This window comes from Drosophila ananassae, assembly GCF_017639315.1.
Source record: "Drosophila ananassae strain 14024-0371.13 chromosome 4 unlocalized genomic scaffold, ASM1763931v2 tig00000241, whole genome shotgun sequence".
NCBI lineage: Eukaryota > Metazoa > Arthropoda > Insecta > Diptera > Drosophilidae > Drosophila > Drosophila ananassae.
The window spans coordinates 1,292,204-1,308,327 of NW_025319047.1; the positions used below are offsets into that span (position 1 = coordinate 1,292,204).

At 33.5% G+C, this 16,124-nt stretch overlaps 1 protein-coding gene and 1 non-coding gene across 2 annotated transcripts; both read left to right on the top strand.

The window, feature by feature from the left end:
- Nucleotides 1–3,219: 3,219 nt before the first annotated feature.
- Nucleotides 3,220–13,881, top strand: LOC123258033 (single-stranded DNA-binding protein-like; the record flags this gene model as incomplete). Its single annotated transcript, XM_044717944.1, has 2 exons — nt 3,220–3,270; nt 13,441–13,881. Coding segments are annotated over 2 exons (492 nt in total), but the record flags the coding sequence as incomplete, so codon positions are not given.
- Trnar-ccg lies at nt 13,282–13,355 on the top strand. The gene has a single exon. It is a non-coding gene; the product is annotated as a tRNA-Arg (tRNA).
- Nucleotides 13,882–16,124: the final 2,243 nt, after the last annotated feature.

The following is a 16,124-nucleotide window of genomic DNA, read 5'->3' on the forward strand; positions in this document are numbered from 1 at the left end:
TTTGCCAGATATAAGCGATATATCGAAAGTTGCGTCATCTCAAAAGCTATCTACACGTGCAATAAAAAAAAAGGATCAGTCGAGTCAATTTTGAAAAATAATTTTTTTTCTAAAAAAAAAAGTTTATTTTCAGTGTATTTTTGTTTTTTTACTATATAGACGTTTGGTCTCAAAGAAAGTGAAATTGATATTTAAAAAACCATTTCAACGGTGTAAAGCTTTTTTTAATATCTTTCTTAATTATAAAGTTATGAATTTTTTCATTAACAAAGTTTTTTTAATTTTTTGACGTAAGCTAAAGGTATTTCAAAAAGTTGTAGAACAATAGTTGCTCATATGATAGTAACAAACATTTTCCAATTTTTTTCAGGATTTTTAAGATAAAAATAGTGCAAACAGACAAACCGACAAACCGACGCAAACTGGCTTCATTTTGAAGAAGAAGAAAAAATCGAATTTTTTGAATAACTTCTGAATGAAATGTCGGATCGGGTCGATTGAGGTACCAATCGACGCGTATTTAGCTCTAGAATGCGAATATATAAAAATATTCTATCTGGGGACTAAAATGTGTCCACCAGCCCCACTTTAGTGATAAAATTTTTTTTTACTTTCACCCTAATTTCTCCCAAACCAAATAACTTTTGGAATATGTTTCGACAAAAATTATCTAATTGAAACAATACCTTTCGATTGGTATATCATTCATTTAGATCGGTTGCCTACAGAAAATTTTTAATTCTTCGGCTATATATAGAGTTTCCTCGCGCACGCCTAGGCATGCAGGTCGTCACCTCGTGGACTTCCGTCCACAGTGATAATTTTATCTTTTCCCTATCTAATAACGCAAACACAGCAGTGTTCTTGGCTAGTATGCAGGTACGTAATCGCGATATTAATCGTCTAAATAATTTTGTAAGTCTCATTAATGACGTAAAGCTAGAAAAAGTAAACGAGCTGGCAAGTTCTTTACTGGAACCCGAAAATTTATTTTTCGTTGAAGTTGGAAAAAACGCTCAGGGTCAATAATTAATACTTTCTGCTATTGATCTTACTGCTTCTACATAGCACTTATGCTCCTCAGCTAGAATGCGTTCTGAGAGGCTTTGAATATCATCAGCTGGTAACACTGGTACAACAACTTGAGCAATTATGGCTCCAGCATCAACTTCAGGAGTGACATAATGTACAGTACAACCTGTAATTTTTACACCTGCTTTTAGAGCTTGCTCTTGAGCGTTTAGGCCTTTAAAAGACGGAAGTAAAGAGGGATGAATATTTATCACCTTGTTATGCCATTTACTCAGAAAATCAGCTTTGAGAATTCTCATAAACCCTGCAAGGCAAATTAAATCAACCTTATGTTGAACAAGTATTTCGTGAATTTTACCAGCATCAAGCGGTTTATCTTTAACAATAAACGCTGAGATTCCTGCTTGCTCTGCTATTTTCAGACCAGCAGCTTCGCTATTATTTGTGATAACACATGCAACTTCTGCGGAAAAATTCTGATCTTGACATGCTTCTATTAAGGCCTGCATATTCGACCCCCTACCTGAAATTAGTATTCCGAGTTTTATCTTTTTCATTATAGCACAGTTAGTTTAGAATTTAGTTAATACTAACAAAACAGCTCAAAAGGAAAACTTATTTTATAGCAAAGAAGGCAGACTAAACTCTTTATATAAGTGGACCTCTAATTTTGGACCTCACTGGACAACACAAAATAACGAATAGCCCCATGTACCCAGCTAAAACTAGCTTTAATGCTTAGATATTGTGCTATTTTTGTATAATATACTACTATAAGTATACATTTTTGTAATCGCGTTATTATTTATTTAACAAAGTATTAGTATAATTTATTACACTGGATTAAATGGAGAAAGTTCAATGAGTAAATTACCGAACAATGCAAAAATAGGTAAATCTCAGGTTACTCAGTGGGAGGTAATAAAAAATTGTGAATATGCTGATAATTGCTTGTCAAAAATAGTAACTTTGTACGTTATTAGAATAACTCAGCTATCAGATTTTTATACGAGTGACGAACCTGAAATTAACACTGTTTTAGCAAGAATAAGCGTGACAAGTGAAAATGTATTTTTAAACAAGGCTACTACTATTGAAGTTATGGAAGGTATTTTTCCGTATAAATTCAACAGCAAGAAGAGAAATAACATATTAAGGTTAGAAGATTTGTATAATTATTTATGTTCTATTGTTAACAATAGCCTTCCAAAAGAAATGCTTGAAAGTCTTGTAAGGGAATATAAGGATGCTGTTAACTTATTTAAAGCAATTACTTAACTGAACGTAGTATTTTTAAGATTTTATTTTCTATTTCAGAAATGCCGCTTTCAAGATCTTTATCTATCAAATACATGGTAGAGAAATATGTTTTCTGCTTACTTTCAACATTGATAGTTAAAGTTCCGGGAGTGATTGTGACTGAATTGGCAAATAACGCAATGCTTTCGTCATTATGCCCTTTGCATTTTCTTAGGATAATAATCGGTTCAAGCTTAGATTTGAGTTGTAGCACCTTTTTTGTTACATAAACACTTGATAAAATGATTTGGTACATTAACCATGGTATATAACTTACTAACTTATAAAACGACAGTCTACTCGTACTATTTAAAATCTGGCTAAGAGCTCTTTCAGCGTTTATCAACCTTCTAAAGATAAACGATGTGAATATACAGGAAAACACTCCACAAAAAATAAAAAACGGCTCAAAATAACCAGACAATACAGTCCATAGAACAAATAAAATTATAAATGACAGAGAAAAAAACTTGATTTCCTTCCTAAAGTTGAGGTTTTTCATAGTCTGTAATATAACTTAAATGACTCTTTAAGGAAAGATAATAACGAATATTTAGGTTCTTGACTTCTATGTTAAAAGATATAACAACTAAGTTATATCTTTTAAGTGAGGAAGTTATGGAATATAATAAATTTATGGAAATATTAAAAAAAATAAATGACCTTTCAGATTTGAGCAAGGACAATATAGTTGAAAAAATAAAAGCTAAGTTACAAGAAGAAGATCCAGATTTATGTCAAGAGTGGGAAAAGAGTAAACCTGACAATGATAGTGGATCTGGCATAAATTACATATTTACTATATCTCGTGGTCAAAATTCTAAGGAAGTCAAATTGTTACATCTTGCTTCTTATTGGAACTGTGCAAATGTAGCAAAAGCTCTGATTGAAAACGGAGCAGATATTAATGCAGAACATGATAATAAAATTACTCCTTTACATATTGCTGCTCACTATGGCCACGAAGATGTAGTAACCATTCTAACTGGAAAAGGAGCAATTGTTGATGCAAAAAATGGTGATGGATGGACTTCTTTACATTTTGCTGTTGAAAAGAACCACAAAAATGTAGTAAACACTCTAATTGGAAAAGGAGCAAATGTTAATGCAGAAAATGATAAAGGATGGGCTCCTTTACATCTTGCTATTACAAATGGCCACAAAGAGATAGTACAAGTTCTATCAAAAGCAGAAGGAATCAACGTTGATGCAAAAAATAGTGATGGGTGGACTTCTTTACATCTTGCTGCTGCAAATGGCCGCAAAGATATAGTAGAAACTCTAATTGAAAAAGGAGCAGATGTTAATGCGAAAGACCATTATAAATGGACTCCTTTAACATTTGCTTCTCAAAAAGGCCATAAAGCGGTAAAACAAGCTCTATTAAAGGCACAAGAGAACATCAAAGCTTTGCATTCAGCTGTTAAACATAATAATGAGGAGGAGGTGAAAAACCTATTAAATAAAGGAGTAAACGTTAATGCAAAAGATGATGATGGATGTACTCCTTTACATCTTGCAGCCAGAGAGGGCCATAAAGATGTAGTAGACATTCTAATCGCAAAAGGAGCAAAGGTTAATGCAGAAAATGATGATAGATGTACTGCTTTACATCTTGCTGCTGAAAATAACCACATAGAGGTAGTAAAAATTCTAGTTGAGAAAGCAGATGTTAATATAAAGGATGCTGATAGATGGACTCCTTTGCATGTTGCTGCTGAAAATGGCCACGAAGATATAGTAAAAACTCTAATCGCAAAAGGAGCAAAGGTTAATGCAAAAAATGGTGATAGACGTACTCCTTTACATCTTGCTGCTAAAAATGGCCACGAAGATGTAGTAAAAACTCTAATCGCAAAAGGAGCAGAGGTTAATGCAAAAAATGGTGATAGACGTACTCCTTTACATCTTGCTGCTAAAAATGGCAAAATAAAAGTGGTGGAAGTTCTGCTACACACTGAAGCAGACCCTTCATTAAAAGATGTTGATGGAAAAACGCCAAGAGACCTTACTAAATATCAAGGTATAATTCAGCTTTTAGAGGAAGCGGAAAAAAAGCAAACGTTAAAAAATGAGAATAAAAAAACGCCAAAGGATCTTACTGAAAATAAAGATGTAATGCAGCTTCCAGAGAAAAAGGAAGAAAAACAAATTGGAAAAAATGCAATTGTGAAAGAAAAAGAACAATCTGCAAAAAATGCAATTGTAAAAGGTGTTATTGTGTGTTTTGTAACTGCAGTGATAGTTGGTGTTGCACTTGCATTTGCTACTGCCCTATCTGTACCAGCAATAATTGGACTAGCTGCAGGATCTGCGCTCATAGTTGGTGCTGGTCAATATATAATGTCAAAGCCTAAAACTGAAATGAAAGAAGTAAAGGAACTTGTGCCTAGAGAGACAGAAAAAGCACTTACTTGATTTTTGTTATCCTGTTGCTATCAGACTAGCCTGGCACCTTATATTTATTGGGATAACTGTTTTATTATGAATTAAGTCAAAAACTCTGTAATATATTGAAGCTTAAAGATATCTTTAGATATGGAAGTTATTGCAGAAAATAGGAAAGCAAGGTTTGAATATTTCATCTTAGAAGAATTTGAAGCGGGTATGGTCTTATTAAGCAGTGAAGTTAAATCGCTAAGAGAAAGAAAAGTAAATATTTCCGACGCCTACGTTGTTGAAAAGAATAGCGAAGTATGGCTGCACAATATGCATATTGCAGAATATAAAGCTGCGAACCGAAAAAATCATAAACCAAAAAGGGAACGTAAATTACTCTTGCATAAAAAGGAGATAAATAAACTAATTGGTCAAATCAAGACTGCTGGGATAACTGTTGTGCCGCTTTCGGTCTATTTTAACGATAAAGGATTTGCAAAAACTAAAATTGCCATTGTAAAAGGAAAAAAACTCTACGATAAGAGAGCAACCATAAAACAGAGAGAATGGGATCGTGAAAAAAGTAGATTGTCTAAAAATAATTTATAGCAAAATATGTCTTTAAATCCAGTAATTTTCAGCATCGGTCCTGTTTCTATATATTGGTATTCCTTAGCCTACGTTTTGGGTATAGTGTTTGCATATTGGTATTTACATAGGCTAGATGACCAAAAAATATTTACTAAGAATTTTTACGATTCGTTATTAACAGCCACTATTGTAGGTATTATCCTTGGAGGTAGACTTGGCTACGTATTGATATATGATCCAGTTCTTTATATAAGCAACCCTATCGAGATATTGAAGACCTGGGAAGGAGGGATGTCATTTCATGGCGGTGCTATAGGAGTTTTGCTTGCAGTAATAATCTCCTGCAGAAGACATAACATTCCTATATTTTATGCACTGGACCTAGTTTCTTGCGGAGTTCCCATAGGTTTATTTTTAGGTCGCATAGGCAATTTTATAAACGGAGAGTTATTTGGCAGAGTTACAACTATGCCATGGGGTATGGTATTTCCAGAGAGTGGTGATAATTTGCTGCATCATCCAAGCCAGCTTTATGAGGCACTTTTTGAAGGACTGCTACTTTTTGCAGTTGCAAATTCACTGTTTTTCTTAACTAGAATAAGACTGTATCACGGTGCGTTAACTGGTATTGCAGTTATGTGGTATGGAATAGCACGTTTTTTCGTTGAGTTTTTTCGCGAACCAGACTATCAAATTGGCTATTTGTGGCTTGATTTAACTATGGGGCAGTTGCTTTCTATACCTATGGTTTTGCTAGGAATGCTTGTATATCTAGGCGCATTAAATTTAAAATTTAATACGAAATCTGTCACATAGAGAAAAGGTGAGTTCAATAGAAAAATGTAGCCAGAAGCCCCACATTATGCACAATTGTACGAATTTTCTGCGTTGCAGTAGAATGAATCGGTGGGCTTTGTTGCATCGCTAGCTATGATGGATTAAAGATAAAAAAGGTGGAGAATATCAGTAGCTTATTATTCTGGTATTTATAACAAGAACGGTCAGTGAATACCTAAATTTGAGTAAAAGAAATTTCACTACCACTCACTAATCTGGCTAAAATTCAAGAATTTCAATGCTTTAGCTATTTTCAATAGAATTAAATTTATTAATATAAATAACAAATTACTATTCTTAAATTTGATCAGATTGATTGCAAAAAAACAAGATTTTCAATAAGTTGCTTATAATCCTAATTATAGTTAGCCTTTCATAAGTAGCGATGCAACAAAGCCATCCCAGTGTCAGCTACTTTCATGACACCATTTGCTGTGCAGTTTACCTTCAAAAATGAATGTTCGTACAGCTATGGAATGAATCGCGGTATGACGTAGCTTCGCTATAGGCAATGAAGGAAATATTAACTATACTTCTTTTTACCATTGTTTATATTTCCTATTCACATATATTAATATTTTACTCACTTAAAGTAAGCTAACTACCGTTATTAATATTTTTGTAATAAAAATTGTATATGGTGCATGTAATCAAATTAAGAGGAAGATTGTGGAAATTACGCCATCAATAAAAAAAGAATTGAAGCAAAGTACTCTATATATTTGCCTAGAAAAATGCAAAAGTGCATTTTGGTTTATCTTTTGGTTTAGTGCGGGAATCAATTTATTAATGTTATTCCTACCACTTTATACCTCTCAAGTGCTTGATCGGGTGATATCGAGCGAAAGTGTATCAACACTAACTATGCTGACAATTATCACTTTATCTGCATTTGCATGTTCTGCAATGCTTGAAACTTGTCGATATTTAGCCATGGCAAAAATAGGTGATTGGATCGATAAAACTGCAACACCAGATCTGATAGTAAGGTCAATCAGGCTAACGTCAGTGCAGAGCTCAACTTCAAGTGGTGAAGCAATACGAGATCTCGGAGTGATAAAAAATTTCATTACAGGAAATGGTATATTCTCACTGTTTGATACTCCATGGTCGTTAATTTACCTTGTTGTGATTTTCATGATACATACCTCCACGGGGTTTATAGCTATTACTGGAATTATTATATTAGTCTCTATGGCAATATGGAATGAACTTGCCACTAAACGAATATTACAAGAAACCAACGAAGAAACTATACGGAATATCAATGCTATAGATGTTGCAACAAGAAATGCAGAAGTGGTTGAAGCTATGGGCATGTCAGAATTCATAGTCTCTGATTGGTGTAAACGAAATGATCAGAATCGAGCAATGCAAATTAAAGCACAAAATCGCTCTAATGTAATTACTGGAATCACTAAGTTTTTGCGCTCAACTCTGCAAATATCAGTAATTGGAACAGGTGCATTACTTGCAATCACAGCTCATAAGACTGCCGGTAGCATCATCGCTGCTTCAATTTTAATGGGTAGAGTATTAGCACCATTTGACGCTGCGGTTCATACTTGGAAGTTTTTAAATCAGGCTAGAATGTCATATGGAAGGCTACAAAGACTTATATTAACATCGCCAAAAAGAGAGCAAACGATGGCTCTACCAGAACCTGAAGGAAAATTGGAATTTGATAGAGTATTTTTTACTCCTTATGGAAGCAATAAGCCGACAGTAAAAGGAATATCATTCATTATAGATCCTGGAGATGTAGTTGGTGTTATTGGTGCAAGTGCTTCTGGTAAATCCACTATCGCAAAATTAACTGTTGGTGTATGGAAGCCAATATCTGGTGTAGTCAGACTAGATGGCGCTGATGTATATACTTGGAATCGAGAAAATTTTGGTAATTATGTTGGCTACTTACCTCAGGATATTGAGTTATTTAACACTAGTGTCAAAGCTAATATTGCTCGCATGAGGCCAGATCCAAATCCTGAAGAAATAATCAAAGCAGCAAAAATTGCAGGGATACATGAACTAATACTAAGCTTACCAAATGGATATGATACAATAATAGGAGGTCCTGGAGGGGTAACGCTCTCTGGCGGCCAAAAACAGCTTCTTGGACTTGCCAGAGCTTTTTACGGTCACACAAAACTTTTAGTACTTGATGAACCAAACGCTAACTTAGATAGCAATGGAGAGGCATGCTTAATTAATGCAATTGGCATTGCAAGAAAACAAAATACTACTACTGTTATCATCACTCACAAGCTACCGTTATTGTCCGTAGTTGATAAGGTGATCCTCATGTCAGATGGTGTCATTTACGCTATGGGACCAAAAGATGAGATTTTGAGCAAATTAGTTGCTCCATCATCAAGTACCACAGAAGATGAGCGCTCTTCAGCAAATGGTTAGTTTACTTACAATAAATTCTGTATCTGAAATAACAACTGTTCCAGAAAAATATATATTTCTTTACCATTAGAAATAATATTACAAGAATAGTAAATAGATTAATAACTATTATTAATTAAAGTCAATTGGCAGATATAGCTAAAGTGGCTTCAGTTTACCTACAATTTGAAAAATAACAAATTCGTCTTAATGAATTTTCTTAATTTGTTATCTAAATAACTTAATATTAGTAGTAATTTTATAAAAAAATTATAATATAAATAATGTTGCTGCGAAAATTTATAACAATATTTCCCTCTAACGTTTAATGAATTTCAATAAATTGCCTTTTTAATTCTAGATAAGTATATGCTTTGTTAATATGTTTAGTTCAAAATCCAAAAGTAAGTTTATGCTTTCTATTGGAGAAGAAGGCATAATGTTACTATATTTTAAAAATAATACTTTAAATAAAAGATACCGTCTTGTTAGTCAACAAAAAAGTCATAAAAATTCTCCAAATTGCATAATAAAATCAAAAAATACTTCCAACTGTGTAGCAGTATACAGATTATAGTTAGTGGATATGTTGATAAGTAAATTAGTTACATATAAAACAGCAGAAATTTACTTATCAACATATCCACTAACCAACAACATTCAATAAATTTGTGTAAGATGCCATTTTACATAAGATGAATTAGAAGCATTTTTTGATTTTAAAGTACTAAACCTTCAGTTAACCTTTTAGCCCTATAGTTCTTGATATGATCTGGATCAAAGGCCTTTTTTGAACTTAAAACACCAAAAACTATATGAAGTAACTTACGCATTGCAGCACCAACTATGGCCATAGCATGCTTGCCTTTCTCTTTTAATCTTTCGCAAGAAGCCATAATGATAGGATTATGCTTTTTAGCTGCTATAGCAGGAAAGTACATTGCTTTACGTAATGTTCGTGAACCGGTTTTGCTTAATCTGGGCTTGGCATGTACGGATGAGCCTGATGTTATATTTTGTGGTATAGTTCCAGCATATGCTGCCAATTGCCTAGCATTTATAAAGGCTTTTATACCAGGAATTTCAGCTAAAATAGCTATTGCTGTTTCCTCTCCTATTCCTGGAATAGTTAATAGGAGTTGAAAATCTTCCAACAATTCTTTGTGTTGTTTTAATAGTTCGCGTATGGAGTTTTTTATTGTTTCTATTTTTTGCTCTATGTTCATTGCAAGGTCTTCCCAAGCATTTGCAACTTCTTTAGGCAGTCTCTCTTTCTTTTCTAAATGATTATTTGCTAATGTTAACTCATCCTTTAACGCATTTGAGCAACGATAAAGATGTTTTAATTTTTTCTTTTCAGGAGAAGGTGGTGTCCAACGAGAAGGTTCCTGTCTTTGACAATAATCTGCAATAATCTCTGCATCAGTCTGGTCATTCTTTTGTCGTGTAAGCTTACTTTTTGCATAAAATCTTATGCAAGCTGGGTTTACAACACTAACGAAATATCCAGCGTTGTGGAGGAACTCAGCCAAAGCTTCGCTATAACAACCAGTGGATTCCATGCAAGCTTTTACTTCTTCTACGTTATGTTTTTGTAGAAAGTTCAGTAGACCTTGAAACCCAGTATCATCATTTTTAAATTTCCTTTTCCTAGTTTCACGCTTTCCTTTTTTACTTATGAATGAGAGAGAAACATCAAAGCGTTCTTTTGAAACATCTATACCTAAAAAGTTGTTGATCATATATAACTCCATATACTACTATTAAAAATGAAAAGTAAGGCTTACCTTGTGAATACAGAATTAGAACCATTTAGGCCTTTCTACGATACCGTCCAGCCTCTACTTTTGAGAAGGGAACTCTTTTCTTTTCTACAGATTTTATATCTAAGGAATCTTCCAGAGTTCTTCCCTTCTCCACCTAATGCTTAAGCTTAAAAACACTAGATGCTTTTTTCAAGATACAAGGTATTTTGTTAAGGGCAAAAACGATAAAGCAGTTTCCGATTTAATTTCATGTCTTTCGTCAGATAAAAAAGCACCTTTATACCTGGTGCTTAATCATGCAGATCAAAATTACTCGCTACAGTTTATTACAAGGGCAAACAAGATTAGTGCCTATCTATCAGCAAAAACAAAGATGGAGCATTTTTCTCGTAATAATGACATAAGTTCAGTTTTTTTGGTTGAGAAGCCAAACAAATTCAATCAAAACTGGTGCTATCTTCTTGTTTCATCAAAAGCAAAGCATTTAGTAGAATATTGGTTGAATGTGTTTATTGAGATAGGCTCCAACTTTAAGGGAATATTAATGTTTCCTATAGAAATAAGTAATATAACAAAAAAGATTCTACATAAAGATCCTAATAATTGGAAAATTATAGTTGCTGCAACTAAAACGGGAGGCTATAGACAAGTGGTTCTTAAAGAGAATAAAATGGTATTTACGCGCTTAACATCATTTACTAATGATAATTTACCAGGAATTATCGCTGGTGGAATATATCAGGAAGTGCAAGATACTATTCGATCCTTAACTAAGTTTGGGTTCGAAAAAAATAACCCTATCGACCTTTGCATCATAGTGTCAGAAGATATTAAAGCTAGTTTATCAGTCATAAATTTTTCAGAGAATAGCGTAAGCATATTAACTCCATATGAGTTAGGCAAGCTATTGGGAGCAGAGCTAGCCATAAGTGAAAAAGATAACTTTTGCGATACCATAATTTTGTTTCATAGCTTTAAGAATAAATTAGCAGCTATTTTTAATACAAAAGAAACTAAAGAATTTTATCTATTCAATTACCTTTATTTAAACTCTCCTCAAACTTTTCTATACTTTGCTTTGGTTTTAGTTGTAATTAATGCCCTTTGTTTGCTAAATTTATATTCAAACTTCAATGTCGCTGATAATTTATCCACAAAGAAGAGCACCTTAAATAACCAACTAATAAAACTTAGCCAAAGCTATAATGTAAAAAAAATAGATGAAATTTATGATTTTATTAATATCAATAATATTTTATCAAAAATAGAATATTCTCCTCTTACACAAGTTAAGTATGTAGAAAAGTTAAAAATACCAGGTATAGAGCTTCGATCATTTGAATGGAATTATAATGAGGCAAAAAGTTATATTACCACAACTTTAAAGTTTAATTTTCAATCCGGTAAAAATATTTCTCATCAATACGAGAAACTACGAAAAAATTTAAACGATAATTTTCGTACCTATGACATTAATATTTCTAGCTTACCTGCTGCTAAAGAGCAAAATCTATCTATTGATGTTGAAATAGGAGAGGCAATGTAGATTAATGACTATCTCTCAATTAAAAAGAAAAGCTACAATTCAGTTTATATCGTATTTGTTATTATCTGTTGGATTAATAGGGTTATTAACATATGTTGTTATCTATAACGAAAAGATTTATAATAAAAACCAAATTGAGATTGATAAAATACGTTTTATTAATTTACAGATTACTGAGATTCAAAAAAAGGAAGTCATTCTAAATAAAAATCTAGATTTATGGAAAAAAATTTCCTCTTCAAATTTACATAGTAGCAGATACATTGCAAATTTAAATTTCGAGCTTAGCAAGTTATATAAAAAGTACTATATATTAGAACCTGAAATATCAATTTCTATACCCGAAGAAGTTGAGCTCCACAACAAAAGTGAACGCACAAAAGTAATAAAAAGTGAAGTGGCCCTAAATTTAAGCTCAATCAGCGATAAGCATATTTTTTTATTTTTACAGTCTATTCCAAATCTGCCTGGTTATGTTATGATCAAATCTCTTATTTTAAACAAGCAGAGAAATATTGATGCTGCAACTATGAATCAGATTTTGAATGGTAATATGATAGAGATAGTGAGAGCTAATATAGTCTTTGATTGGTATACTATATTAAGTAGATAAGATAATGAATATAAAGCTGTTTTTTATTTTTACGCTACTCATTTCCAATGTTAATGCATATTGCAGTTGTGAAGATATTATAGAAAGCATAGGAATTTGTAAGAAGTATTCTTGCCGACAATATATTGGCAATGAAGATTTTATTGAGCATAAAATATTAGGATTAAATAGTGGAAATTTATGCGTATATATAGAAAAACAAGGTAATGATGAAATGGTTTGTCATCATTCTCAGTATGGAATGATGATAGAAAAAAGATATTTTGAAAGTATTCTTAAAGTTGGCAATCAAGAAATCGACGATTTTATTGATATAGCAAATTTGCGTGCAAAAGAGTGTTTCTTTATCAACAATCAAAAACTAAGCTATACAGATCGGGACGATATAATAAGAGAAGCAGTGGAAAGTGACTTTGACGTTTTGTCACAATATAGTAACGTAAAAAGCATTTTTTTTGATGAAGAGCCAGTTAATAAAATGGTTCATGAAATGGAAAAGTTCAATTTATGGTCTTCAAAAGCTGCGAAAGAGGAGAATTTCAACTGTAAGGTAGTGAGTTTAGACTCAATTTTATATCTTTCTCCCGATACATGGAAAATATGGGTAAATGGAAAACTGTTTATAAATACTAAGGATTTAAAAGTGCACTCAGTCACTGAAAATTATGTAACTTTTGTATGGACCGTAGATCAAAAAGCAATAAAAAAGCATGCGAATGATTCTCAAAATGTATATTTTGGATATGGGAGTATTATGTTTACGCTTTATCCAAAACAAAAATTTAACTTGGATGGCTTATCTATTAAATAACTTAAATATATATGCGCTTGTAGCTCAGTTGGATAGAGCGTTGCCCTCCGGAGGCAAAGGCCGTGGGTTCGAATCCCTCCAAGCGCACTTTTAATTAAATTTGACAATAGTATTTTCACATAAGATAATAAAAGGATTTATTTAGAGCATAATTATGTCTGGTGGTACCATAAACAAAGTCATACTAGTTGGTAATTTAGGAAAAGATCCTGAAATTAGGACTACACAAAATGGAAAAGAAATGGCAAGTTTTTCAATAGCCACATCTGAAAGTTGGACTGATAAATTTTCTGGTACGCGCTCTGAAAAGACAGAATGGCATAATATCGTAATTTTTAGTGAAGGATTAGTAAAAATCGTCAAAGATTTTGCACGCAAAGGCAGTAAAGTTTATGTTGAAGGTTCTTTGAGAACTAGAAAATGGACTGACCAAAACGGTGGTGAAAGATACACAACAGAGGTGGTTCTATATAATTTTAATAGCGCTCTTACTCTCTTGGATTCACGAAATAGTGCGCCAAATTCTGATTACAAGCCAAGTGAATACAAACAAGGTGAAACAGAACAAAAAGATAAACACGAAAGTTTTGACAACGATATAAAAGATGAACTACTCGATGATGAAATACCATTTTAACAATTTAAATTGAAATCTACATTTTTATGGACTGCTTGTGTTACTCCTTTTAATTGCAATGGAGATAGCATAGATTATAGCAGTTTGCAGCGTTTACTGACAATGCAAGTTAAAGCTGAAAATGGCGTAGTGTTGCTGGGTAGCACAGGTGAGAGCCTATCGCTTACTGATTCTGAAAAGCGTACATTAGTTGAATTCGTATGTAAGCTAAAATTAAATACGAAAATTATAATTGGCGTACCAGGAGTGAATCTATATCAGACTCTTGAATGGCTTGATTTTTGCAAGGGTATGCCTATTCATGGCTATCTAATGACAACTCCCATTTATGCAAAGCCCGGAATTATGGGGCAGACTTTATGGTTTGAAAAGCTGCTTGAGAAAGCACATGTGCCGGCTATGTTTTACAATATTCCATCAAGAGCAGGAGTGAGTCTCTACGCTGAAACTATACGCAACTTATCCAGCGACGAAAAATTTTGGGCTATCAAAGATTCAAGTGGCACTGTTGATACTTTAGCTCAGTATAAGAAAGTTGCACCAAATATTGAGGTCTTTTGCGGAGATGATAATATGATATCCGATATGGCCGCTTATGGTGCGGCTGGCCTGGTTTCCGTTGCTTCCAATGTTTGGCCACGCATAGCGCATGAATATGTTAAGAAATGTCTGAACGACGAACTCTCTTCACTGTCATTCCAGCGCGTGACGCTGGAATCCAGAAGGAAACCTGTTCAAATGACAGAAAATGACATGAAAAGTTCAACAGATATCTGGCAACAGGCTTGCGAAGCGTTATTTACTGCCAGCAACCCAATACCCACTAAAGCACTTTTGCATGATATTGGGCTCATAGAACACAAAACTGTCCGCCTACCGCTCAGCACAGAAGACTTGCCTTCTGTTGAAAAATTGAGGCAAGTCAATAAAATGATTCTTGGATGGAAAGAATTGGCTACTCTCTAAATAGTCTTGCAACTTTGATTTAATATACAATCCAAGTTTCATTTGAACACTCCCAAACTTATCACTTTATGCCACTGGTCTTCATCTAAAATTTCTACACCTAATTCCACTGCCTTTTTATATTTGGATCCTGGTTTTTCTCCTGCAATTAGGTAGTCAGTTTTAGCAGAAAGATGTGAGCTGACCTTTGCTCCTAGAGTTTTGGCTCTTACTTTTGCCTCTCCTCTACTCATAGCAAGTAGCTTACCAGTAAACACTATAATTTTATTATTTAAAACAGAGTTACTAGAGTTGGAGCTCACAGGAAGAATTTGAAGACAAGCAGTAAGATCATTTAACATTTTGATGTTATGTTCCTTAGAAAAAAATGATTCCAAAGATTCAGCTACTTTTTTTCCTATGCCGTCTATACCTACTAGCTCAGTATTATCTGATGACAGTTCAATCATCGAATTATACCAATTATCATAAGAAACATAATAATCTGCAAGCAATTCTGCTGCAACTTGGCCAATAAATCTAATACCTAAAGAAAATATAAACCTATCTAGAGTTATTACCCTTCTGCTTTGTATAGCATTTAATAAATGAGCTATTGATTTCTTGCCCCAACCAGACTGTTCTTCCAGATTAAATTCATCCAATCTTTCTTCTAAAGTAAAAATATCGGGAATTTGTTTTATCAGACCAAGGTCGTAAAAAAACTCTATCTGCTTATCACCAAGGCCAACAATGTCAAATGCATCTTTCGATACAAAATGCTTTAGTTTTTCTATTATTTGAGCTTTACAGGCAAATTCCTCAGGACATCTTACTGCAGCCTCTCCCTCAACCTGACGTACTTTACTACCACATTCAGGGCATACTTCAGGAAACACAAATTCAGGTGTATTTGGAAGACGAGAATCTCTGCTTACTTCAACGATCTGGGGAATTACATCCCCTGCCCTTTTGATTGTTACAATATCTCCCTCTCTTATGTCTTTACGTTTTATCTCATCTTGGTTATGCAGACTTGCTCTACTAACTAGCACCCCACCAATATTAACTGGCACTAAATCTGCAACTGGAGTTAAAACTCCTGTTCTGCCCACCTGTATAAATATTTTATTTAACTTTGTTTTTGCATAAACCGCAGAAAACTTGTATGCAAGTGCTGAGCGCGGTGCTTTGTGAGTATTCCCTAGACGATTTTGTAGTACCAAATCATTTACTTTATAGACTATTCCATCAATATCATAATCCAAGTTATA